The sequence below is a fragment of the Phaseolus vulgaris genome, chromosome 11 (genome assembly GCF_000499845.2).
Source record: "Phaseolus vulgaris cultivar G19833 chromosome 11, P. vulgaris v2.0, whole genome shotgun sequence".
In the NCBI taxonomy this organism is placed as follows: Eukaryota; Viridiplantae; Streptophyta; class Magnoliopsida; order Fabales; family Fabaceae; genus Phaseolus; species Phaseolus vulgaris.
The window spans coordinates 49,715,412-49,742,941 of record NC_023749.2 but is presented as its reverse complement, the minus strand read 5'-3'; the positions used below and the strand labels follow the sequence as shown (position 1 = coordinate 49,742,941).

The window sequence follows — 27,530 nt, the reverse complement described above, 5'->3', positions numbered from 1 at the left end:
AATGACCACTGTTACATGTGAAATTCAATGGCTAACTTATCTTCTTCAAGATTTCAAAGTTCCTTTTGAGCAACCATCTCTTTTATACTGTGACAATGACTCAGCAAGATACATTGCAACAAATCCAGTATTTCACGAGCGTACAAAACATATAGAAATAGATTGTTACGTGGTCAGAAAAAAATTAAAGAAGGGTCTCATCCATTTGCTTCCCATTTCCACCACAGAGCAACTGGCTGATATTTATACCAAAGCTTTAAGTCCTCAATCTTTTAAGAATATTTGTTCCAAGCTGGGTCTCATCAATATTTGCTCTCCAGCTCGTGGCAGGGTATTAAAGGATACAAATACCAGAGATACAGAAGGATCCTAATATTAATTGGGAGTCTTTTCTAATTATCAGTTGTTTCTCTTTATAGAAGGGAATCACCTTTATTTTATGTTTGTGTGTTATGATTCTAGTATTTAATATTGATTATTTCCTTCTTTAGTAAAACCCTAGAATGAGTGTACTACTTGTATATCATTTGTTTTGATTTGAATAATAAGAAAGAAGAGATATTCATTCTCATATCCTTTGTCTTCAGTTTACTCTTTTTGTTCATCTCTGTTCCTTTTTGTTCATCTCTGTTCTATTTTGTAATATATATAAATTGACAGTAAAAATTTATATGCACTAAGTATGTTTCAGTTTTTGTTTTTAGCAGAAAGATATTTTTCATTGCTGGTTCAAAAAGATTTGTTCCTTAGTTTTATAATTATAATAAAAATGTATACAATAAGTTTGACTTTTTAGAAAATTAATGTATTTCTCCTTTTTAAAATTGTGTTAGACCCGTGGTAGAATTGTCAAAATTCCAAAGTATATATATATATATATATATTTTTTTTTATTTATTTTTTTTTTTATTATTATTTTTTTTTTTTGAATTGAACATTTCACCGATACTTATCTTACGAGTGTCCTACGAGTGGTGTCCGATACATGTATCTGACACGGACACGCTATTTAAGAGGAGTGTCCGAACTTCATAACATGAGCAAATAACAAAAATTGCATCAAAGCAGCATCTTTCCAACACCAAAACCTAACTACAACCAAATATTCCAAAAATAAAGTACCATAAAAATCATATTCATACATCAATTAATATGCCACACCCTCTCCTTATGTTGCCTTAAAAAAAGGTCTTAACACCCATTGTTAAACTATGGATATAGCAATATCCTTGAGTGCATCTCTTACCAATCCATATATATCCAAGAATGATATAAGCATAATCACAAATCTGAAATCCAACATAGTTGATTTTTTTGCCTTTTTAATGTGGAAATATGCTTAACCTAAGTGGTTGTTTCTACATTTTTTTTAGTATCTTATGCTTAATATAAATTATTAATTATGTTTCAATACGAAGTATTTTTTATCAAAAAAAATATATATATAAATAATAGAGGTATTTCAAGGATTTATACAAGAGGTGTATACAAAACAAACTGGTAACGCCCTCTATCCATAAACAAAACTGCTATTCCAACCTCACCACTAACCTTTACATTTTTTGATGGACCTTATACAAGCCAAAGGTTCAAGAAACTAATCAGAGTAAGAGAAACATGCTAAGCGTACTTTCGATGTCACCCAAGATCAAACCTTCAACTGTGCCATCGAGAAAATCTCTGAGTGGTCTATGTGTCCGTTCTTGAAGATCTTTTTATTTCTATGCTTCCACGGTTCTCCTATAACTGTGATTTCACACACAACCAAATCCGATTAACGACTTCACTTTCCTCAATCAGTCTAAATTGTGATAAATAAATTCTCGACTCGTAATGTACTAATGATGTCAATTTCATCCACTCATAACACTTAAACCAGACAAGCCAGGACGTCCACGTACAAAAGATAAGAAAAGTGGTTTACTAACTCTTCCCACTAATACTACAAACACTACTTTCCACTCTTATTCCCTTCTAATATGAAGTGATTCCTAGCATAATTGTTTCTTATAGCTTTTAATATGGAGAGTTCCAATGACATGTTCTTTAATTATGCCTTTTATGATCTATAACATAATTAATTGTTGATGATTTTTATTATAGTGTGGTTTTAATATAATTGGTTTTTTTATCTTTTTTAATATGTTATAATGTATAACATGGCAACATGGCTAATTGTTTATGATTTATCGTATGGATGATTCCTTAAAACAATTAATTATTTTTATTTGTAAAAGTAACCGTTCAAAAGGTATTGACCAAATAACAATTAATGCATCATGCAACAATTTTTCTTCTGTCCAACTAAAAATTAAATTATTTTCCATTCTAACTTTGATATATGCTATAAGATAATTGATATCACTTTAAAAAAAAAAATATTTTTTTATCAAAACTATCTATAACGTGTGGAAAAAACCGATTTTAAGATAAGAAATTAATGTTTGTATTTATCAAATGAGTTAAATATTAATATTTGTTGGAAAATGTATACAAGTTTTTCACAAGTTAATAAGTGTGATAAAATTACACTATTTTATTATATTATAATAATACTGTGATAAGGTTATTAATATATATATATATATATATATATATATATATTTAAAGTTTTAAGAAGTATTCACATCTAAATGTATATTATAATGTATAGAAGTTAATAATAAATATAGTAATTAATTATTATTTCAAAAATTATTTTTTATTTAATTATTTTTTTTGATATATATTTATTAATAAACTATATTTTTCTTTAGTGTTAGTTCACTCAATCGAAATTTTAAAATTAAATATATTTTTAAAATTAATAATGTAATTAAGTTTATTAGGTATATGAACTATCTTGACCTAAAGAAAATGTTTGTTTTTTTGAACATATTTAATACTAATGTGTGTTTTGAAAGGCAACTTACAACAATTTCATCATACTTCGGATGTGACTAAGTATTATGACACCTTATTGATAATATTTTAGTTGTAGAAACTAATGGAAGGAAATAAGAGAAGACAAAAGGTTATAGAAACTTATTGAAGGTAATTGCACAATATTGCAAAACTGTTATACTCGTCTTATACATTTTGATATTTACTTCAATAATATATATAATAAAATTACAATTAATGGAAGCTATAAAATAGGAATACTAACAGGCCGGTAAACTGACCATTAATGCAATAATAACAGTAAAATAAAATAGTTTATGGGTAATAAAATATGAATTAATAACCAACATTCTCCCTTGATTCTGTTATGGAACAACCTTCATGCCCAACAAATCTCTTAACTTGATGAAAGCATATGCAATTAATCTTAATTGGAATATCTAGATTAAAACCAATTTGAGTCATGATATTGTTTTTCTCAATCGCCATCAATTCTTCATTCATAGTCTTTTGCCATTTGGGGTGTTGAATGACATCTGCAAGTCTGCAAGTCTCACGGGTTCTCTGAATCTGCAAGAAAAGCAAAGTGAACTGAATCTCCATTGTCATCAACTTCATCATCAAGATTTACTTTGCAATCTTGAAGGTGTACATGTTGTCGTTGTAGCCTTCTTGGTCGCTCCATCATAGTTGCAATTGGAGTTGCAACTTCAGGTTGAATTACAGCTTCAGGTTGAACTGTAGGTGCTTCAAGAGTAACTCCATCTTCCACGTCATCGTTAAAAACGTAAATATATCATTTTTTCGAATCCATTTCAGCTGCTACATTCCATTGCCATTCCTCATCTTCGGCAAATGTAACATCACGACTAATAATAACATTTTTTGTCATTGGATTGTACAATTTGTATCCCCTATGCTTATATCCAATGAAAATGGTCTTCTCTGCCTTATCATCCAACTTCGATCTTGTTGCCTTAGGGACATGAGCATAAGTAATGGACCCAAATACCTTCAAGTGTTGTACATTGGGTGCCTCAATCGGAGTTGTGTTAGGAAAACTTCGAGTGGGTGATTTGTTTATCAAATATACTGCACATGTTACGGCCTCAGCCCAAAAATAATTTGGCATACCTTTCGCTTTAAGCATGCTCGTCATCATGTCCATGATTGTTCTATTCTTTCTCTCGACAACTCCATTGTGTTGAGGTGTGTAGGGACATGTTATGCTATGTTGCAACCCAAGTTCTTCACAATGCCTCTTGAACTCATTAGACTTGTACTCACCTCCTCCATACTACGCACCATCTTAATTTGTCTGCCACTCTCTCTTTCCACAAATGCTTTAAATATTTTAAAGCAGTGGAATACCTCGTCTTTGCTTTTCAATAGATAAATCCAGGTTTTCCTTGAAAAATCATCAATAAAGGTTAAAAAATACTTATTACCTCCAACTGATGATTTGTTTGCCGGGCCACAAACATTTGTATGAACAAGCTCCAAAGGAAATTTTGCACGCCAAGGATCCTTAACAAATGGTATCCTGTAATTCTTTCCAAAAATGCAAGTCTCACACAATTGATTAGGGTGATGAATATGGGGTAAACCATTCACTAAATTTCGTTTGGTGAGATTTTTCAAACTCTGAAAATTTAAGTGCCTAAAGCGTAAATGCCATAACCATGATTCATTATTCACTATTGCATTCAAGCACTTGAAATCACCCATATGAATATCTACTGGAAACATGCGGTTTTTTAATAAAAAGGTTTTAAGAATCAAATTACCTTTTTTTTTTATCAAAAATTGAGAATTTATTTTCAACTATGTGCATCACGTAACCCTTTTCGGCCAGCTGTCCCATACTCAACAGATTACTTTTCATATCAGGTACATAGAAAACATCATAGATGTACATGTGATCACCATTCTTCAATGTGATAAGAATTCGCCCCTTTCCAGTCACCGGAACGAACCTGCCATCATCGAATTTCACTTTTGTGCGAAATGAGTCATCCAAATCTGCAAACAACTCCTTCTGACAAACATATGATTTGTGCAACTTGTATCCAAATACCAAGTATGATTGTTTGGGGTTTCATTTGATATGGTTGTCATTAGTACTGCATGATCTTCTTCATCTTGTACGTGATTACTGTCTTCTTGAGCACAATTGGCAGCATGATATTTACCTTTTGATCTACACTCATTTGCATAATGGTCGTGTTTATGGCAGTTATAAGACTCCACAATTGATTTATTATAAATGCCTCCTCGTCCTCCACGACCACATTCTCCATGCCAAAAGTTATTTGAATTTGGAATGTGATTGGAACCAGTGTTGTTTTGCTCAGCGCCTCCATGATTCTGACCACCACGACCTTTGCTAGAATAACTACCACCATGTCCCCGTCCTCTGCCTCGTGAACTACCGTGTTTATGATAGGAGCTACCAATTGAGGTTTGTGCTTGTAAAACCTGTTCAATTGGTTTTTCAATATTATTGTCATTCATCCGCTGCTCATGCGCTCGTAGGGAATTAAACAATAACCTTACTATCATTTTTGAAATTTCATTGGCCTCTTCAATTGCGACAACAAAATGTTCAAATCTAGGAGTTAAAGATCTCAAAATTTTCTCCACCTTTGTTTGCTCTGAATATGTTTCACCATTGGTCTTCATCTGATTTGTCAAGGCAAGAACTTTATTTATATAGACATCAACAGTCTCTGTGGTTCCCATCTGCAGCAGATCATATTGGCGTCTTAGGGTTTGAAGACGCACCCTTTTGATCTTGTCATCACCTTTATAAGATACAAATGCTCTTTCAGATGAAACAACATATTAAATGCTTATAGTTGTTATATGATAACGTTGTACAATTTGAAATATTTTTGTTTCTTATTTTTTTGTGCTGCAAAAAAAAATCATCTCACATCTATTAAAAAGATCCCATAAAACACATGTCTACACCAACGATCACTCGAAAGACACGTTAAAATTGCTTCACACCAACAACAACACACCTCTATGTCAACTCTAATGTTATTTGTCTCGTACGGTCTTATGCTTTACTCCAATTTGTATAAAAGTTTTCTCACCTAAGCTTCATAAGAGCTATCCAGATGTTTCTTGAAAATGAAATAAATATTTAATGTTGCATTAAAAACATTTAATACATCTTTACTTTTACACATGGACAAACACAAATTGAAGAAGGAGACCTTCTCTGAAGCTTCTCAACGGGAAAAAGGATTTGCAACATCTACTTTCTTAAAGCCTTTAAATTTCAAGATGAAGAAAGGTTATCTACGATAATGATGACTAAGTGATATTTGTTGTCTTCAAAATCTATTTCTCAATGTGCCCTGAAGCTTGTAAAGAATATTGTTTTAGTTTATCTACAACCTAAAACAGTGAGCCTTATCTTATATTAAGATATAACACCCCTTTTAGTTAGCCTAACAATAATTTTTTGATATCACTCTATGAGAAAATCATGAAATATAAACCAATTTTAGAAACAAAAAATAATTAGTTGCTATATAGTGACTAAATCAGAGACTAAAATAATTTTTTGTTTTTAAATTATTTTCTATTATTGTTAAATAGTTTCTAAATTGATATCTAATTAACAACCAGGGTTTTTGCTACTAAATTTAGAATCTAAATAATTGGTAGTTAAAACCTTGGTAGCTAATTAGATATCAATTTAGAAACTATTTAACAATAATAGAAACTAATTTAGAAACCAATTTTCTTTTAGTTTCTAAAATGATTTATAATTTAATCATTATAGCAACTAATTATTTTTTGTTTCTAAAATTGGTTTCTATTCCATGATTTTCTTGTAGTGTTGGTAATGACAAGTGTTTTACCCAGAAGTCGATAGTCATGTTTCAAGCATGAGAGACTTTGTTCCAAACAATTCAAGTAAAGGGTGGTTGTTATTAACATAATACTCAAGTTAAGCAAAGTCTGTGCTAAGTAGTGGTCTTACTATGCTTAATTATATATATACAGACAAAATTGAATGACAGAAAGAGATCAAACATATCCTTTTATTCAGCACACCATTAAAGTACATGCATCTTAAATTATTATACAAAGTAAAGATATTATTCTCCACATCAAATGCAGAGTTAGTGCAGTACATAGATGAGCATTATCTTAGGCCTCACTCATGTTTCAGTTCTTATTTGCAGACACTTTTTCACCCTCGAGAAGATGAGCATCAACATCTCTAGTGACATGATCATATAACTCCAAGTAGCCATATGGAGCATGAACATCCTCACTCACCTTCTCATATTCAATACTCCATTTAATTGCAGCACTGCCACCATCCTTCTCAATGGCTTCAAAGATTATGTTAAACACCTTATATTTATCATCTATAGCTTCACCAAAGAGCTTGAATGCAATTGTTTTTTTCTCTTCATCAACGGATTCAATAGTTTCAAGACATGTTACTGTCTTACCATCTGTTGTTTCAAAAATAACCAATCATTAACAAAAATATTGTGCAATGTCAGCTCTGTTATATTAAGCATATCATCTCTGATTTTGATTTTTGTGAAATATATAAACAGGAATAAACTATAAACATATACTTACCTAAGGTATAAGTCCAATGTTTGACTGAATCATTGACATGCCAATCGTCACCTTGATGGAGTTTGGCTCCATGAATTTTACCAGCAACGTGTTGGATATGGTGGAGTTTCTTTGTCATGATGTGGAACCATTTCTCTGCAGTTGCATGAACTGGAAGTTCAGTGCTAATTTTTCCAGAAAGTGACATTTTCAAGAATTCAAGAAACAAATAACAGAGGAAAGAAATGGGATAATGTGGAGAGGATCAGAAATGCCTCTTAAATAGAAAAATATCCAGCTCCCAACTAATTGAATTAATTGTGAGCATTTAGTGTTTTCATGAAACAAAAGCAAAAATTTAATTGAATGGATAAATATATGATTTTTTATACTTTTTTTTTATAGCACCGCTTGATCTTTTATAAGGTGATATCTATCCTATCATGATGCTTATTTTATTTTTTTTAATAAATAAAAAAAATAAATTTGAAACATTTCAAGAGTGCTCCAACCCTCATACACTATGTTTTAGGTCATATTTCATTTTTTTTACTTATTTATGTCTTGAGCACTATGTAGCACAGACATTGATACGACACGGACACTGACACCGATATTGATATGACATGAATACAAAAATACATATAATCTCTAAAATGTAAGACACGGGGACACGAATCTATATATTATATAAATTGACAGTAAAAATTTATATGCACTAAGTATGTTTCAATTTTTTTTGGAGCAGAAAAATGTTTTTCGTTGCTAGTTCAAAAGGATTTGTTCTTTAGTTTTATAATTATAATAAAAATGTATATAATAAGTTTGACTTTTTAAAAAATTAATGTATTTCTCATTTTTAAAAGTGTGTTAGACTCGTGCTACAATTGTCAAAAATAAAATAAAAAATATTTTGAATTGGACGACTTCACCGATATTTGTCTTACGAGTGTCCTACGAGTGGTTTCCGATACATGCATCTGACACGAACACACTATTTAAGAGGAGTGTTCGAACTTCATAACATGAGCAGATAACAAAAATTGCATCAAAGTAGCAACTTTCCAACACCAAAACCTAACTACAACAAATATTCCAAAAATAAAGTGCCATAAAAATCATATTCATACATCACTTAATATGCCACACCCCCTCTCCTTATGTTGCCTTAAAAAAAGTTCTTTAACACCCATTGTTAAACTATGGATATAGCAATATCCTTGGGTGCACCTCTTCACCAATCCATATATTTCCAAGAATGATATAAGCATAAGGCCTAGAGGTGACTCTTTCTTGCACTAGTCCATAATCCATCACGAACCCTGCAAAATCTCCTAAGGCCATTGTTAATAATACCCGTCTCATGCTCATTCAACAGAAAGGTACTAATACTACATAAAAGCATAAAAGATCATATCCTTCCTCCAAAAAAAACTATCCATCATCATCCTTTCTTTCTAATAGATAATAAACATGTTTTTGGGTCTATGCACTAATGCTTATGTTTCTTTAATATCGTATGATAACATAATTGATTTTTTTGCGTTTTTTAATGTGGAAATATGCTTAACCTAAGTGGTTGTTTCTACATTTTATTTAGTATCTTATGCTTAATATAAATTATTAATTGTGTTTCCATATGAAGTTTCTTTTATCAAAAAATAAAAATAAAAAAATAATAGAGGTTTTCAGGGATTTATACAAGAGGTGTATACAAAACAAACCGGTAACGTCCTCTACCCATAAACAAAACTGCTATTCCTACCTCACCACTAACCTTTACATTTTTTGATGGACCTCATACAAGCCAAAGGTTCAAGACACCAATCAGAGTAAGAGAAACATGCTAAGCGTATTTTCGATGCCACCCAAGATCAAACCTTCAACTGTGCCATCGAGAAAATCTCTGAGTGGTTTATGTGTCCGTTCTTAAAGATCTTTTTATTTCTATGCTTCCACGGTTCTCCTATAGCTGCGATTCCACACACAACCAAATCCAATTAACGGCTCCACTTTCCTCAATCAGTCTAAATTGTGATAAATAAATTCTCGACTCCTAATGCACTAACAATGTCAGTTCCACCCACTCATAACACTTAAACCAGACAAGTTAGCACGAGACAAACGACTCTGCACAGACAAAAGATAAGAAAAGTGGTTTCCTCACTCTTCCCACACATGCTACAAACACTACTTTCCACTCTTATTCCCTTCTAATATGAAGTGATTCCTAGCATAATTGTTTCTTACAGCTTTTAATATGGAGAGTTCCAATAGCTCATTGGCAATACTTTTTAATATGGTGTAATGTCTAGTATGACATGTTCTTTAATTATGCCTTTTAAGAAGATGTGATGTATAACATAATTAATTGTGGATGATTTTTATTAGTGTGGTGTTTATATAATTGGTTGTTTATCTTTTTTAATATGTTATAATGTCTAACATGGTAACATGGATAATTATTTATGATTTATCATATGGATGATTCCTTAACACAATTAATTATTTTTATTTGTAAAAGTAACCGTTCAAAAGGTATTGACCAAATAACAATTAATGCATCATGCAACAATTTTTCTTCTGTCCAACTAAAAATTAAATTCTTTTCCATTCTAACTTTGTTCAACTGATATATGCTATAAGATAATTGATATCACTTTAAACAAATAATATTTTTTTATCAAGACTATCTGTAACGTGTGGAAAAAACCGATTTTAAGATAAGAAATTAATGTTTGTATTTATCAAATGAGTTAAATATTAATATTTGTTGGCAAAAGTTCCATACAAGTTTTTCACAAGATAATAAGTGTGATAAAATTACACTATTTTATTATATTATATTATATTATATATATATATATATATATATATATTAATAAACTATATTTTTCTTTAGTGTTAGTTCACTCAATCGAAATTTTAAAATTAAATATATTTTTAAATTTAATAATGTAATTAAGTTTATTAGGTATATGAACATCTTGACCTAAGGAAAATGTTTGTCTTTCTTGGGAAATACTTAATTCTAATGTGACTTTTGAAAGGCAACTTACAATAATTTCATTATACTTTGGATGTGACTAAGTATTATGACACCTTATTGATAATATTTTAGTTAAGATAGTTCACTGGTGGTGTTGTTGAGGGCTACCTTGACAAATTTTGTAAAGAATAGGATGTATAATCATATATACGTATCTGCTTGTATATTATATATTATATGCAGTAGTTATTATTATTATTATTATTATTATTATTATTATTATTATTATTATTATTATTTGTATGAAGGTTGTATGGGTCAATTTAATTTAATTATTTGTTGCTGATAAAAAAAATAAATTTGTATGCGATTATATGTTATATATGAAATATATAAAACTAAATTAGCTCACACTTACATATGAATTATGGTTTACTATTATGATTGTATGAGAAAAAAATGAAGTTAGAAGTGGTAACAATAGGGCTACAATTGATAAAAAAAAAACAAGAGGACTATCAACTAACATATTTATTTACATATTATTATGTAAATATTATTTTTGTTGAATTAATGTCTTCTTGTAGAATATATTTTTTTATACAAATAATATGAATGTTTTATATTAGTTTTTTTTATTAATATATAAATGACAATTATAAGATTAATAAAAAACTACAAATTTATAATTAGTTAATCATCAATCGAACTAATAATTTTTAAAATTTTAAGGAATGATGTGTGGTAAAGTAAAGTCCAAATATACCCTTGTTAATTTTGATTAAATCTTTTTACAACAAATTATGATATATGAAATTGTTTGGTTTGATAGATGTAAGTTTTTTTAAACAATAGATATCATAAGATACAAATGTTTTGTACGATGCAACAACATATTAAATGCTTATAGTTGTTATATGATAACGTTGTACAATTTGAATTTTTTTTCTTATTTTATTGTGTTAAAAAAAAAATCATCTCACATCTATTAAGAAGATCCCATAAAACACATGTCTACACCAATGATTACTTGAAAGACACGTTAAAATTGCTTCACACCAACAACAACACGTCTCTATGTCAACTCTAATGTTATTTGTCTCGTACGGTCTTATGCTTTACTCCAATCTGTATAAAAGTTTTCTCATCTAAGTTTCATAAGAGCTATCAAGATGTTTCTTGTAAATGAGATAAATATTTAATGTTGCATTAAAAACATTTAATACATCTTTACTTTTACACATGGACAAACACAAGTTGAAGAAGGAGACCTTCTTTGAAGCTTCTCAACGGTAAAAAGGATTTGCAACATCTACTTTCTTAAAGCCTTTAAATTTCAAGATGAAGAAAGGTTATCTGCGACAATGATGACTAAGTGATATTTGTTGTCTTCAAAATCCATTTCTCTATGTGCCCTGAAGCTTGTATAGAATATTGTTTTTGTTTATCTACAATCTAAAATAGTGAACCTTATCTTATATTAAGATATAACACCTCTTTTAGTTAGCCTAACAATAATTTTTTGATATCACTCTTTTCACTACGAGAAAATAATAAAATAGAAACCAAATTTAGAAACAAAAAATAATTAGTTGCTATAGTGACTAAATCAGAGACTAAAATAATTTTTTTGTTTCTAAATTAGTTTCTATTATTGTTAAATAGTTTCTAGATTGATATCTAATTAACAACCAAGGTTTTTGCTACTAAATTTAGAATCTAAATAATTGGTAGTTAAAACCTTGATAGCTAATTAGATACCAATTTAGAAACTATTTACCAATAATAGAAACTAATTTAGAAACCAATTTTTTTTTACTTTCTAAAATGATTTCTAATTTAGTCACTATAGCAACTAATTATTTTTTGTTTCTAAAATTGGTTTCTATTCCATGATTTTCTTGTAGTGTTTGTAATGAAAAGTGTTTTACCCAGAAGTCGTTGTTATTGAAATAATAGTCATGTTTCAAAGATGAGTGACTTTGTTCGAAACTGTTACGAAGTGGACTTTAAGCCTAACTCAACCCCCATAAAACCGGCTCATAGGGTTGAGGTTTGCACCCACTTATATACTATGAAAGGCTCTAATCTCTAGTCGATGTGAGATCTCCAACACACCCCCTCACGCCGAGACTGCCAACTCGTGCGTGGGATAACATATTATGGGTGGTCCGATAACAGCCAGATAGCGGGTGGCACGATAGGCCCAACACAAACACTCGTTTTAGATTTAACTAAAGAGGAAAAGAATCAATAATTAAATACTAGAATCATAACACACAAGATTAAATCCACTTCATAATAGAAACAATTCAAGTAAGGGCTGGTTGTTATTAAAACAATACTCCAGTTAAGCCAAGATCAACTGCAATCTAAACAATACTTCGAAGTCAGGAGTGACTACGTGTTTAAATAATACTCGAGTTATTTTAGTCAAGATTGGTTGAGGTAAAAAAATAATCATTGTATCTTCCAAAACATGAGTATGTTTAGTAAAACTTAATCAAAATGTTCAAGAATTGGACATAGAGACTGATTTTACAAATAAATCAATATAAAAATATTAAGCTTCTGTTCCCTAATCTCATCCATATTGAATGTTATTAAATTTGTGGTAACTAAAAAAAGGATAAATTTCATAAACTTAGTTCACAAAAAGTTTTGACAGATGATCTGCCAAAGAAAATTCTGTGCTAACTAGTCGTCTTACTATGCTTAATTATATACAGAACAAAATTGAATGACAGAAAGAGATCAAACATATCCTTTTATTCAACACACCATTAAAGTATCACCCTCACATGCATCTTAAATTATTATACAAAGTAAAGATATTATTCTCCACATCAAATGCAGAGTTATTGCAGTACATAGATGAGCATTATCTTAGGCCTCACTCATGTTTCAGTTCTTATTTGCAGGCACTTTTTCAGCCTCGAGAAGATGAGCATCAACATCTCTAGTGACATGATCATATAACTCCAAGTAGCCATATGGGGGACCAACATCCTCACTCACCTTCTCATATTCAATACTCCATTTAATTGCAGCACTGTCACCATCCTTCTCAATGGCTTCAAAGGTTATGTTAAACACCTTATATTTATCATCGATTGCTTCACCAAAGAGCTTGAATGCAATTTTTTTTTTCTCTTCATCAACGGATTCAATAGTTTCAAGACATGTTACTGTCTTACCATCTGTTGTTTCACAAAAATAAGAAGAAAACAAGTATATGGATACTTCAAATTCAATTAACGAGTGAATATGAATAAAGTCATTGAATTTCTCTGATTTTGATTTTTGTGAAATATTTAAATAGGAATAAACTATAAACGTACTTACCTAAGGTATAAGTCCAATGTTTGACTGAATCATTGACATGCCAATCATCACCTTCATGGAGTTTGGCTCCATGAACTTTATCAGCAACGTGTTGGATATGGTGGAGTTTATTTGTCATGATGTGGAACCATTTCTCTGCAGTTGCATGCACTGGAAGTTCAGTGCTAATTTTTCCAGAAAGTGACATTTTCAAGAATTCAAGAAACACATAACAGAGGAAAGAATGCAGAGAGGGATGAGAAATGCCTCTTAAATAGAAAAAAAAAATACCAATATTTCTAGCTGCCAACTAATCGAATTAATTGTGAGCATTTAGTGTTTTCATGAAATAAAAGCAAAAAATTAATTGAATGGGTAAAATATATAATCGATTTCTTATATTTTTTTTATAACACCGCTTAATCTTGTAAAAGGTGATATCTATCCTATCATGTTGCTTATTTTTTTATTATTTTTAATAAATAAATAAAATAAATTTGAAACATTTCAATAGTGTTCTAACCTTTATATAATATTTTTTTTTATCAGCAATGAATAAATAAAATTAAAGGGATACTTCAGGGGTATCCCAACCCATATACAGTAACCTGAAGTGGACCTCCTATATCATCCACAAAAGAAACTCTCCTTTATGGTTGGAGCAGAACAACCTTAAAGTGGGAAAGCCAAACCCAAAAATATAACCAACAGGTTACCTTAAAGCAACATTCAACTTTACCGAAACACCCAGAACCGAGACCACCTACATTCACCTCGCCATACGACGAGTTACCCATGCACGTTGCATAACTTCGGCGACCACCGATTACACACATATGGAGGACACCGCTTCCTCGACCGACGATCATGTTGACCTTTGCATAACTTCAACGACCACTGACTACGCACGATCGTCGTTTCATCGACCGGCGATCATGTTGACCTTTGCATAACTTCAACGACCACCGACTACGCACACATGGAGATCGTCGTTTCATTGACTGGCGATCATGTTGACCTTGCATAACTTCGACGACCACCGACTACACACATATGGAGAACGTCGCTTCTTCGATCGGCGATCATGTTGACCTATGGAGAACGCCCCTTATATAATATGTTCTAGGTCATATTTTATTATTTTACTTATATATGCCATAAGCACTATGTAGCACAAACACTGGCACAAACACTGATACGACACTGACACTGATATCACACGGACACGGACATTAAATATGTTTCAGTTTTTTTAGTAGAAAGATGTTTTTCATTGATGGTTCAAAATGATTTGTTCCTTGGTTTTATAATTATAATATAAATTTATACAATAAGTTTGAGTTTTTAAAAAATTAATGTATTTATCATTTTTAAAATTGAGTTAGACCCATGCTAGAATTGTCAAAAATTCAACAAATATTTTTTGAATTGAAAACTTTACCAATACGTATCCTACGAGTGTCGGTGTTTGATACGTGTGTCTAACATGTACACACATTGTCAAACTTCATAACATGAGCAAATAACAAAAATTGCATCCAATCTCCTTGGTGCCCTAAGGCCATTGTTAATAATCCCCGTCTCATGCTCATTCAACAGAAAGGTACTAGTACTAGATAAAAGCATAAAAGATCATATCCTTCCTCCTAAAAAACTACCCAAAATCATCCTTTCTTTCTAATAGATAATAAACATGTTTTTGGGTCTATGCACCAATGCTTATGTTTCTTTAATATCGTATGATAACATAATTGATTTTTTTCTTTTTTAATGTGGAAATATGCTTAAGCTAAGTGGTTGTTTCTACATTTTTTTATAGTATCTTATGCTTAACATAAATTATTAATTGTGTTTCAATATGAGGTTTTTTTTATAAAAAAAAATAAAAAATAATAGAGGTTTTCAGGGATTTATAGAAGAGGTGTATACAAAGCAAACCGATAACATCCTTTAGCTATAAACAAAACTGCTATTCCTACCTCACTCCTAACCTTTATATTTTTTCTTTATATTTTTTTTATGGACCTCATACAAATCAAATGTTCAAGATACCAATTAGAGTAAAAGAAACATGTTAAGTGTACCTTTGATGTCACCCAAGACCAAACTTCAACTGCGTCATCGAAAAAATCTCTAAGTGGTCTATGTGCCCATTCTTAAACATCTTTTTATTTCTATGCTTCCACGGTTCTCCTATAACTGCGATCCACACACACAACCAAATCCGATTAATGGCTTCACTTTCCTCAATCAGCTTAAATTGTGATAAATGCATTATCGATTCCTAATGCACTAACGGTATCAGTTCCACCCACTCATAACACTTAAACCAGACGAGCCAGACAACTCTGCACGTATAAAAAAGATGAGACGTGGTTTCTTCATCCTTTCCACACATACTACAAACACTACTTTTTCACTCTTATCCTTTTAATATGAAGTGATCCTAGCATAACTGTTTCTTATAGTTTTAATATGGCGAGTTCCAATAGCTCATTGCAATACTTTTTATATGGTGTAATGTCTAGTATGACATGTTCTTTAATTATGCCTTTTAACAAGATGTGATGTATAACATAATTAATTGTTGATGATTTTTATTATAGGGTGGTGTTTAATATAGTTGATTGTTTATCTTTTTTAATATGTTATAATGTCTGACATGGCAACATGGCTAATTGTTTATGATTTATCATATGGATGATTCCTTAACACAATTAATTATTTTTATTTGTAAAAGTAACCGTTCAAAAGGTATTGACCAAATAACAATTAATGCATCATGCAACAATTTTTATTTTGTCCAACTAAAAATTAAATTCTTTTCCATTGTAACTTGGTTCAACTGATATATGCTATAAGATAATTCTCTTGATATATATGTAGTGGAGTCGCACAGAAATATAAATGTTTTTCACATCTAAATGTATATTATACTGTATAGAAGTTCATAATAAATTTATAAATATAGATATATATTAATTGGTGGTGAATAGTCAGATAAAATGGTACTAAAGAACATTTAAGTCACACTGCATCTTATTAAAACTTGTGTAAAGTTTTCTATTTTCGGTATGCTGATATTTATGATGGTTGTTCCCAAAAAAAGAGTCATATTCATTAAATTCTTATGAATATCATATAGAAATTTTAAGCAATTAATATGAATTTTTTAAGTTGTCATACACTTTTATTATATGGTAACTAAAATGTATTTGTCTTAAACGTTGGCATTCATACACTTTTATCATAAATTAAGAACTAGAAGTAATATTTTTAATCAAAGTGGAATTTAGTATTTTTGTTTACATTTTAGTGTAGATATAATACATTTTATGTGTTTATCTATAAAATTCAATCTATAATAATTTTTTTTACAAAATAGCATTAATTTAAAAAAGTGGTATTAACAAAAATTAAGAAAAAACTAGAATAAAGGCCAACAACGTGATTTGGAAAAAAATATAACTTTATAATTAATTTTAATTATCAATTAAATTAACAATTTTAAAACTTTAAATCAATACTCAACCTAAAAATAAAAATGGTTATTGTACATCAAACTTCACAATTATTGTAGTAGTTTCTTCATCCTTCACAAGATAAGGAACACCATCACTATCTTCAATGCTATGGTGGAAGCATTCAAGTTACTCCATTCAATTGCTTTCAAACCATCCTTTACCTCATATTTAATGCTCCATTTAATTGCTTGCAACCATCCTTTACCTCATATTCAATACTCCATTTAATTGCTTGCAACCATCCTTCTCAATGCCTTGAAATATTAGGTTAAAGATCTTTTTTTTTATCAAAAAAGAAAAAATAATAAATAGAAGCATATAGGACACTCCAATCCTATTATAAGAAATAATTTTATACATCATTCAAAATTTGCTAGAAGAGCTCAAAAATTAGGTTTTCAACCATCAAAAACCCTAACACCTTTATAAGCCTATATGAACCTGAATTCTAAGAAACCTAAACAATTGACTTCTGCCTACACATGGCCAGAGATAGGGTTATAGAGCAAATTCCAACAAGTTGAAGGTGCAAGAGTTCCATTCCTCAAAGAAACAACAGTAAGACTCTAATAAGACAATCTTTTCATTGATTTAATTCCTTGCATCACATTTACAGGACCTATGCACCATAGTTATAATGTAACTTTTCTTTCCCTGCATAACCTCACAATAGGTTGCTTTGCAGACAACACATGTAGTAATTAAAGATTGTCCTGAGTTCCAACTGAATGACTAAAAGCAACAAGGTAGAAATCTGCACAACCCTTTGTTTGCTCTACAACACCCAACTTTTCCTACATAAAGTGCAGTAACCACTGATGCAAAAAAGTTTTAAAACAACGACTATTTTGATTGTAAAACAATAACTTTCTAGCCGTCCTTATAAACCATTATAAAGCATATAAGAAGGCACCTATTTACCATAACGTTCCTTATAAATCTTTGTGCAACATCTAAGATGGCGACTATAGTAAATAGTCGCCCTTGTAGATGGTAATTTTTTTTAGTACATTCTGTTTAATGCTAATTTCCATCTAAATTGACTTGTTCAATTATAACCCAACCAGAAAAATACATAAATCCAGATAATCAAATTATATATATTGATAAAAATGTATTACAAACACTTATAACATATATCTTTACCTATATTCCTATCTATCTATCTAATTCCTGCACTATTGATTAATTATCCTAGAGTTATAAAAATTTAGGAAATATGTGGCCCAAGCATGTCTCACATATTCAATAACGGATGAAGGCATTGCTTTCTCATCTATAAAGACCTGCATTACAAAATAAGGTTCACATAAATTAGTGTTAAGATACATATATGTTAAACAATTATAAAAATAATTTACCTGCTTCCAATCACTTTTAAGGCCTAGTCTTACAATGATAACCATCCATTGCATAACGTAATAGCCACACTCATAGCTTCCTGATTGCCTTTTACACTATAATTCAATAGAAAGTAAAAGTTAATATTGATAAAAAATGAAAAGAGAAAGATAAAAATTACAAACCTTTAGTGTCATCCACTTCAGATTTTGATAATTTGAATTGGATCGACATTTTATGATGTTATATAAACGTCATGATTTGTTAAAACAAAAAACTGCGCTAGTAGATGCATAATTAGTAACATACGGAGTTAAGTTTATAATGTACCTACTTATCAATCATAATCTTCATATGTGTGGGTGACTTCTTGTGCAAGGAACAAAATCACACAACACTTTTATCAACCGTGGATAAGACAAGTAACATCCAATGACCCATATATCATTCATGAAAAGAGTTGTAAATATTTAAAACATAAAATAGTAATAATTGACGACTTATAATTAAACTTACTCATTAATATAAGGGCATAAATAAATTTGTTTTCCTTCTTTTTCCAAGGTGTTAGTGATGTATGATTGGTTTTCACATTTCTTTGTTCTAGTGAGATTAGTATATGAGGGATCTAAGAATCTGTAGACATCTTCATTCCCATCATTGATAGAAACTCCATGCAAATGCCTACAAGTTATTAGTTAAAGAATAATTAATAATAATTTAACATAAGGTAAATTGAAATATAAGTAAAGATACTTACATCATAAAAAATTGAAGTATATTTATATTGAGCTTCTCATCCCCGGCTGCAAATTCTAACAAATGTGACATGTATATGTACAATGGAATGCTAGTGTTTATTTCAAAAAATGTATTATCCAATGGAATGTCCATAGGGTTATGACCAATCTCTCTAGCAGTTGCAGCTAAGGAAGTTATATGATCGTCAATCGGAACCTCATGCTTCTTTTTTGGACTTGGTTTCCGACAAAGTTTCTACAAAATAAATAACATTTGCATTAAATTAGATTTAATATATAAATACAAAATAATATAATGAAATGAAATTATTATCGGAGGTTCTGGTATAATTCGAATGAGTTGTCTAGGTACGAATGTCTTAAATGCATTAGCCACAATAGTTACTGTTGGGTTTAATAGTGTCAAAGTTCAAGAGGGGGGTGAATTGACCTTTTAAAAGTTTCTACCTTATCTGAAGGTAGTGGAACACGAACATTAGCTACTCGTACTCTTTTCACCGTTACCTTCCCCACATCAGGAGAAAGAGGAACGTTATGTAAGGTGGTGGCCGCTTGATAGAATTTTCCAATGGCCACCACCTGAGGAAGCATGCTGCCCTCTACTCACTACAAGAAAAAAACCATTTTGCGTGGGCCAAAAACGGACACAAAAGCTAGAAAACGGACGCTTATGCGTCCGATTCGCGTCCGTTACACATCCCACGAAAAAAGCCTGGAAGCAAATGAAAATTAGCGTGGGTCAGAAAGTTGGACGCATCTTGCGTGGGCCAAGCCCACGCAAAACGGACGCAACATGCAGAAGATAGGTAGACACAAAATGGACGCATATGCGGCGGCTTTTGCGTGGGCGATCCGACGCAGAATTTTTATTTCGCTTGTGCGTCGGTCTAGCCGACGAAAATGATAAAAATATATATTTAAAAAATATCAGAATTTGCGTGGGCTTGGCCCACGCAAAAGCGGACGCATGTTTAAAAAAACTTGCGTGGGCTTGGCCCACGCAAAAGCGGACGCATGTTTAAAAAAAACTTGCGTGGGCCTATGGCCGACGCATGTGATGAAGAAAAAAAAACATTTTATTTTGCTTTCTAACCAGATTACCTGTAAAAATTAAATACCAACCAAACCAAATCACATTGAAACAAATTACTATCATTCACAATACATCTATAAACACCCAAATCCACAAACACATCCAAAGTATGAAATCAAAATCCAGAAACACATCCAAAGTAGAAAAGCAATAGAAATAGTTAAACAAAAGATATGAATACTTGAAAAAATATTACAACTAAAATTGTACATTACAAATTTAACTAGAAGTAGCAAAATGAATCTCATAGTGATGTGATAAACCTGTAAAAAAATATAAACAATATAAATAAATAAATCAAATAATTAAAATATTTAGTATATAATAAAAATATCAAATAGTTAAACTTACATTATAGGATGTACTTTAAGAAATAGGTTGATCATCCTGTTCTGGATCATACTCATGATGGAATTGTGTTGTGCTATTGGAAGTAGTTTTTTCTTGTTCCATAGAGATAAGTTTATCTTTTATAACCTTCAGCTCATCCTCCAGGTGTGCATACTTCTGACTACACATACTAAGTTCAGCACGAAGCATTTGATTTTCAGTCACTTGTCCAGATTGTGAAGTGTCGGACGCAGAGGCTTGGGTGAGAGAAGAGACTCCTTGGCGGATGTTAGCAGCCAAGTCTGCCGTACCATATACCCGACCTCTACTCTTTCCTCCGGCAGCTTCCTTCCATGTTTGAAGCTTAGTTGCAGGATCAAGTTGGTGGACATCAGTGTTAGAGTCCTGAGAACTATTTGCTTGAAGGACCTTCAAGCGCTCATGATACTTTTCCTACACAGATCATTACAAAATGAAAATGTTAGAAAATTAAAATATAAATATAAAACAATTTAAAAGAATAACTTACATAAGTTTCTCGAGCACGAGAATCAACCCATTCACCCTTCTTATTTGTGTGGGTGGCCATAAATAGTTCATCAGGTTCTGGAGGACGGCCATATTGACGTTCCTAATAATGTTGTACAATTAAAAGCATTATAGGTTGCAAATGTAAAATGATTTTCATGTAAGGCATTGACAAGTACTTACCAAGGTAACTGCAATATCTGAATGTGATTTTCTACCTGTGGAGTGCAGTGCTCCACCACGAGCTGAACTCCTATTGGCTTTATTTTGAGTTGATTTATCTTTGAATTTTTGTGAATCCCAATAGTTTAGAAGTTCAACCCATGCTTGCTGACCTATCCAAATAGGGCGGACAGCCTTTCTCCTAGCCTTAGTCAACATATCACAAAGTCTTTTTTTGATTTTAGACTCGTAGACCTTTTTAATTTGGCATTCATCATGGGGTGCCCAAGTGACTCTAGTCTGTTAAAAAGAAGAAAATAGTTACTTTGAGTCCACAAGAAAAACAAGAAAACAAGTGACTGTAGTTTGTCAAAAATTAAAATTACCTGAAAGTCAGTCCACCATTTTAGTTTGTCCTCCTCAGGCATGACATCATAATGATGATATGGACCTCTAAATTGAGATCGAATGCAATGTCCAATGGCCTCACTAGCAAAATGATTTGGTGTCCAACTACAAATACAAACAAATAAAATTACAAGCATAGTAATATAAAGATAAAATTAAATGTACATTTAGGATGACTTACCCTCTTCCAAGAAGTCGGATGATGACCCTACCATTAGGGTTACGCTTGACGCTTTACTCTCTGCAGCCTTTATTTAATTTACACACCCCACATCACTTTTTTCTAATTTTCTGGCCCAATATGCTGTCCAAAGTTTTTACTCTCTGCAGCCTTTATTTAATTTACACACCCCACATCACTTTTTTCTAATTTTCTGGCCCAATATGCTTCCCAAAGTTTTTACTCTCTGCAGCCTTTATTTAATTTACACACCCCACATCACTTTTTTCTAATTTTCTGGCCCAATATGCTGCCCAAAGTTTTTACTCTCTGCAGCCTTTATTTAATTTAGACACCCCACATCACTTTTTCTAATTTTATGGCCCAATAAGCTGCCCAAAGTTTTTACTCTCTGCAGCCCTTATTTAATTTACACACCCCACATCACTTTTTTCTATTTTTCTGGCCCAATATGCTTCCCAAAGTTTTTACTCTCTGCAGCCTTTATTTAATTTACACACCCCACATCACTTTTTTCTAATTTTCTGGCCCAATATGCTGCCCAAAGTTTTCACTCACTGCAGCCTTTATTTAATTTAGACACCCCAACATCACTTTTTCTAATTTTATGGCCCAATAAGCTGCCCAAAGTTTTTACTCTCTGCAGCCTTTATTTAATTTAGACACCCCACATCACTTTTTTTAATTTTATGGCCCAATAAGCTGCCCAAAGTTTTTACTCTCTGCAGCCTTTATTTAATTTAGACACCCCACATAACTTTTCTAATTTTATGGCCCAATAAGCTTTCCAAAGTTTTTACTCTCTGCAGCCCTTATTCAATTTACACAACCCATATCACTTTTTTCTAATTTTCTGGCCCAATATGCTGCCCAAAGTTTTTACTCTCTGCAGCCCTTATTTAATTTAAACACCCTACATCACTTTCTAATTTTCTGGTCCCAATTTTTTTACTCTCTGCAGCCCTATTTCATTTTAAACCCATGTCACTAAATGAACTTTATTGTTTCAATCATCAATATTTTTTTTTTAACACTACAAAAATTAAAAACTTCATAATTATTAAGAATTCTACTGGAACTTAGCCTTACTATAGTTTTATCTACCGGAAGACCAATTTAATATTGAGAAGGACCCAATCACATGGCTGAAAATCAAATTTCTACTATTCTAATAATTCATTGTATAAGTAAAATGATTTTGGTTAACAACTATTGAAGAAAAATAGTTTTCGAAACTCAATTTTACAAAACAGTTTGATTAAAATTATAAATAAAGTTCTCAACTTAGATGAAACATTCACTAATTTTGATAAGAAATGATTTCAAATAGGCGTATGCAAAAGTGTATGAATGATGAAGTTTTGTTGTAAAGAAACACAAAATAAAAGACCCTAAACAAGCAATGATGTATCTGTACACAAATATCCATTTGTGAAGACAAAAACGAGATGGTATTTGTCTGCGAAGGCTCTTATAAACGCACGACATCACAATAATCTGTGACCCACGAGGCTCTTATAAACGCGCGACATCACAATAATCCAAACCAGCAATAATCCAAACCACCAATAATCACACCAGAAACCAACAATAATCCAAACCAGCAACCACAACTCAATATCCAAATAAAAAATTATTAAAATGTTAACCTGAGGAGGAGGCAGAGGGGAAGCTCGCGCGGAGGGGAAGCTCGCGCGGAAAGGCAGCTCGCGCGGAAGGGCAGCTCGCGCGGAAGGGAAGCTCGCGCGGAGGGGAAGCTCGTCACGGTGGAAGCTTGTGCGGAGGAAGCTGGATGCGGAGGAGAAGCTTGAAGACGAAGATGAAGCTCGCGCGCGGAATGGGAAATTAGGTTTTCGAGATTTGGGGGTTTTGAAAAACCGGGAACCCCAAAAAAATTCTATATACCCCCAAATAAATTAAAACATTTTTTATATAAAAAATTTTAAATTTAATAAAAAAATTAATTTCATTATATAACAAAAAATTTTATTAATTTATAAAAAACAAATTAATTTAATTTATACAATACAATACAAAAATTAATTAATTTTAATTTATACAATAAATATTTACTTTAATTTATATAAAATAATTTCATTTCATTTCTACAACATAAAATTAATTTAAATTGTAAAAAAATATTATTTAATTTATAAAAAATATTTAATTTAATTTGTACAATAAAAAATATTTAATTTAATTTATACAATAAAAAATGACTTTAACATCTACTACCACAAATATCAATGAATCCTATTATTGCAATTGCTCTTGAGACCCTCATCATCCCTTCTAACTTATAATCCAAAATCTAATAATCAACTATATTCCATGATTTTAAGTTACTTCTATAACTATCACGAAATGACTCATATTTCTCAAATTGCTTATGATACTCTCTTTTAGCCTTTACAATGCACTTCTTAGTTCAACTCTTACCTTGACAATGGACTACGGTTATTAACTTCTTCCTGCTAGGGAGATGAGACCTAGACAACTATTGAAGTCTTCGTCTTCTTCCCTCGGTCGGGTAGATTGTTGGGTGCTTGACTAGGGTCTTTCTCATCTTCGTGCTTCTTTCCTCGGCTCTCGGTCTATGGCGAACACCGATGGGGGGTACTTGCGAAGGCACTCTAACGCTAAGTCAGTGAAGTGGGTGATCATTATTCTGGTAGGTGAACAGTAATAAATGACGTACCTTTCTTCTTCGAATGTGTGCTGTGTATATTATTTTAATGGGCTGACCTTATTGGGTATGATTAGTGGAGTGGATCTCGCTTAGGGTTGTATTACCTTATCCTTAATGACAGATTAACTTCACTGACCTTAGTTTCAGCGTTAACAGTAGTATGGGTCGGCCGACCGTGATGATTCCACTCGTCTCGGCCAACCTTCCATGGCACATAACTTATAATCCAAAATGTAATCATGAACTCTATTGCATGATTTTAAGTTCATTCTATATCACACCCAGTCGAAACTTACTTATTTATGTTACGTTTATTAAAAACTAAGTCTACTAAATTTACTATGTCAAAGACCTATTATTTAGTATATTGGGAAACTATATTAAAACACTTATAAGGAATATTGCATATGTATCATCTCGTTACTTACTACATTATTATGTGCTTCAGTTGGAAAACATTAATTTCTTTTCGAAATCATACTAAGTAACAATAACAATGACATTTATAGAGCATGTAGTCAACTTTGGAACACTTTGAATATTGTATCAATCTAACAATTAAGAATAAGTTACTTACTCACGCACTTAATCTTAATATGTTTGTATCATATACATTTTCGCTAATTCATTAAGATGATCTTATCATTCATTTATGAGAAACATTTTTAGATCAAATTTATTCTCTATTTTTAAATACATCCATTACCATTTGCATTAATTAATTACTTCATCTTGAATTTATGTATATTTTATATAATATTTACAAAATTTAAATACGCATTTTATTTTTATTTTTTTACTATTTTTTAATTAATTATTATTTTTCTATATGTTTTCAAATCTTTATAAACTTTTTAAGATAACTTCTTTTAAATAATTTTAAAATTAAACACTTCATCAATTTAATAAATGTAATTTAACTAATTTATATCATAATTTCAAAAATAAAATAGTTATAACAATATATAAATAAAATAATTTAAAATAAATAATTTTTGAAATAATAAAATATTTTATATAACATTTAAATAATTTAAATATATATTTTCTTTTACTCAATTAATTTAATAAATTTAATTTAACTAATTATATAAAAAAATGATAAATTAAATAATTTATTATAATATTAAAGAAATAATTTTAAAATAAATATAATAAAGAATTAAATATTAAAATATTTTTTATAAATTAAATAAATTTAAATTTAAAATCCTAAAAATACGTGGGCCATTGCGGACGCATATGCGTGGGCCATTGCGGACGCATATGCGTGGGCTTCGTGGTCGACGCATATGCGTCGATTCTTGCGTCGGCTTTTAGCCATTTTGGCCGACGATACTAGCGTCTGGAAGTGGCCCACGCAAAAATTTGGAAGCTAATTTTCCATTTTGCGTCCAATGTGATTTTTGCGTGGGTTTTACCCATTTTGGCCGACGATACTAGCGTCTGCAAGTGGCCCACGCAAAAATTTGGAAGCTAATTTCCCATTTTGCGTCCAATGTGATTTTTGCGTGGGCTTTTACCCATTTTGGCCGACGAAAGTAGAGTCCGCTACTGGCCCACGCAAGATTTTGGAAGCTATTTCTTGTTTTTCTTGTAGTGACTAGTAGCTCACATTGACTCATCTGGTCAATGATATCCTCCCTTGATGTTGTAGGAGCCGCACAACTCCCCTTTGGGCTCTTGGAAGTGGGACTAACCCTCGCCTCAGGCAGCTCAACATAAACTTGTTGCGATAGAAACTCCTGTCGCAACTCTAGCCACACTCATTCAGTCTCCTTTCTCATCTCCTCTATTAATTCTTGACTTATCTTACTTGTCAGTTCTGCTTTGGTTTCTGAGGCAGGGGAGGAGGATGAGTGTCGTGGTCCAGCTTCGAAATAATGTTTTAGTCCAACCCCTTTTTCAGTTGCACGAACACGACCATATTGCTCAGGTCGTCCAATTGCTTCAACCAAGATATCGCGACGACCTTTGGGTACAAAATTAAATCTAAGTAAAGTGTCACTAATCAAATGAGCAATCCTAAAATCAACTCACATCATATTTTCATTCTCATCATTGAAAGAAACTCCATGCAAATACCTACAAGTTATTAGTTAAAGCATAATTAATAATATTTTAACATAAAGTAAATTGAAATATAGGTAAAGATACTTACATCATAAAAAATTGAAGTATATTTATATTGAGTTTCTGATCCTCAGCTGCAAATTCTAACAAATCTGACATGTATATGTACAATGGAATATTAGTGTTTATTTCAAAAAAATGTATCATCCTATGGAATGTCCATAGAGTTATGACCAATTCTAGCAGTTGCAGCTAAGGAAGCTATAGGATCATTAATCAAAGTGATATCTACGACAATGATGACTAAGTGATATTCATTGTATTCAAAAGCCATTTCTCTCTGTGCCCTAAAGCTTGTAAAAAAAATTGTTTTTGTTTATCTGCAACCTAAAATAGTGAACCTTATCTTATATTAAGATATAACACCTCTTTTAGTTAGCATAACAATAATTTTTTAATCTCACTCTTTTGTAATGAAAAGTGTTTTACCCAGAAGTCGTTGTTATCCAAATAATAGTCGTGTTTCAACCATGAGTAACTTTGTTCCAAGCAATTCAAGTCAGCGGTGGTTGTTACTAAAACAATACTAAGTTAAGCTAAGAGCGGCTGCAATCTAAACAATACTTGGAAGTCAAGAGCGACTACGTA

General features: G+C 31.4%; 4 protein-coding genes across 4 annotated transcripts; all 4 read right to left on the bottom strand.

Moving 5' to 3' along the window:
* Positions 1 to 3,436: 3,436 nt before the first annotated feature.
* Positions 3,437 to 5,625, bottom strand: LOC137809416 (uncharacterized). Its single transcript, XM_068610531.1, has 4 exons — positions 5,008 to 5,625; positions 4,860 to 4,921; positions 4,332 to 4,543; positions 3,437 to 3,648 (listed from the first exon to the last, which is right to left on the bottom strand). The coding sequence occupies exons 1-4, from the start codon at positions 5,623 to 5,625 to the stop codon at positions 3,437 to 3,439; spliced, it is 1,104 nt and encodes a 367-aa protein (XP_068466632.1).
* Positions 5,626 to 6,811: 1,186 nt separating this feature from the next.
* On the bottom strand, positions 6,812 to 7,744 carry LOC137831391 (MLP-like protein 43). The gene is made up of 2 exons (XM_068639059.1): positions 7,501 to 7,744; positions 6,812 to 7,367 (listed from the first exon to the last, which is right to left on the bottom strand). The coding sequence occupies exons 1-2, from the start codon at positions 7,685 to 7,687 to the stop codon at positions 7,072 to 7,074; spliced, it is 483 nt and encodes a 160-aa protein (XP_068495160.1). The 5' UTR covers positions 7,688 to 7,744; the 3' UTR covers positions 6,812 to 7,071.
* Positions 7,745 to 13,209: 5,465 nt separating this feature from the next.
* On the bottom strand, positions 13,210 to 14,131 carry LOC137819600 (MLP-like protein 43). The gene is made up of 2 exons (XM_068623497.1): positions 13,814 to 14,131; positions 13,210 to 13,668 (listed from the first exon to the last, which is right to left on the bottom strand). Exons 1-2 carry the CDS (start codon positions 13,998 to 14,000, stop codon positions 13,373 to 13,375), a joined length of 483 nt encoding a protein of 160 aa, XP_068479598.1. The 5' UTR covers positions 14,001 to 14,131; the 3' UTR covers positions 13,210 to 13,372.
* Positions 14,132 to 20,533: 6,402 nt separating this feature from the next.
* LOC137819591 (uncharacterized) lies at positions 20,534 to 23,992 on the bottom strand. The gene is made up of 6 exons (XM_068623492.1): positions 23,770 to 23,992; positions 21,918 to 22,044; positions 21,553 to 21,831; positions 21,371 to 21,472; positions 20,863 to 21,294; positions 20,534 to 20,774 (listed from the first exon to the last, which is right to left on the bottom strand). Exons 2-5 carry the CDS (start codon positions 21,957 to 21,959, stop codon positions 20,878 to 20,880), a joined length of 840 nt encoding a protein of 279 aa, XP_068479593.1. The 5' UTR covers positions 21,960 to 22,044; positions 23,770 to 23,992; the 3' UTR covers positions 20,534 to 20,774; positions 20,863 to 20,877.
* Positions 23,993 to 27,530: the final 3,538 nt, after the last annotated feature.

What these genes read in the sequence shown, in the direction of transcription:
- LOC137809416 (XM_068610531.1), bottom strand. Translation starts at nt 5,625, where the DNA reads ATGGGAACCACAGAGACTGTTGATGTCTATATAAATAAAGTTCTTGCC. An exon ending in AAGATGAAGAAGATCATGCA is followed by an intron (nt 4,922 to 5,007) that starts GTACTAATGACA and finishes TATGTTTGTCAG; the next exon opens with AAGGAGTTGTTTGCAGATTT. An exon ending in AAACAAATCATCAGTTGGAG is followed by an intron (nt 3,649 to 4,331) that starts GTAATAAGTATT and finishes ATGACGTGGAAG; the next exon opens with ATGGAGTTACTCTTGAAGCA.
- LOC137819600 (XM_068623497.1), bottom strand. Translation starts at nt 14,000, where the DNA reads ATGTCACTTTCTGGAAAAATTAGCACTGAACTTCCAGTGCATGCAACT. An exon ending in ACATTGGACTTATACCTTAG is followed by an intron (nt 13,669 to 13,813) that starts GTAAGTACGTTT and finishes GTGAAACAACAG; the next exon opens with ATGGTAAGACAGTAACATGT.
- LOC137831391 (XM_068639059.1), bottom strand. Translation starts at nt 7,687, where the DNA reads ATGTCACTTTCTGGAAAAATTAGCACTGAACTTCCAGTTCATGCAACT. An exon ending in ACATTGGACTTATACCTTAG is followed by an intron (nt 7,368 to 7,500) that starts GTAAGTATATGT and finishes TTGAAACAACAG; the next exon opens with ATGGTAAGACAGTAACATGT.
- LOC137819591 (XM_068623492.1), bottom strand. Translation starts at nt 21,959, where the DNA reads ATGCCTGAGGAGGACAAACTAAAATGGTGGACTGACTTTCAG. An exon ending in CAGATATTGCAGTTACCTTG is followed by an intron (nt 21,473 to 21,552) that starts GTAAGTACTTGT and finishes CAACATTATTAG; the next exon opens with GAACGTCAATATGGCCGTCC. An exon ending in CTCGTGCTCGAGAAACTTAT is followed by an intron (nt 21,295 to 21,370) that starts GTAAGTTATTCT and finishes TGATCTGTGTAG; the next exon opens with GAAAAGTATCATGAGCGCTT.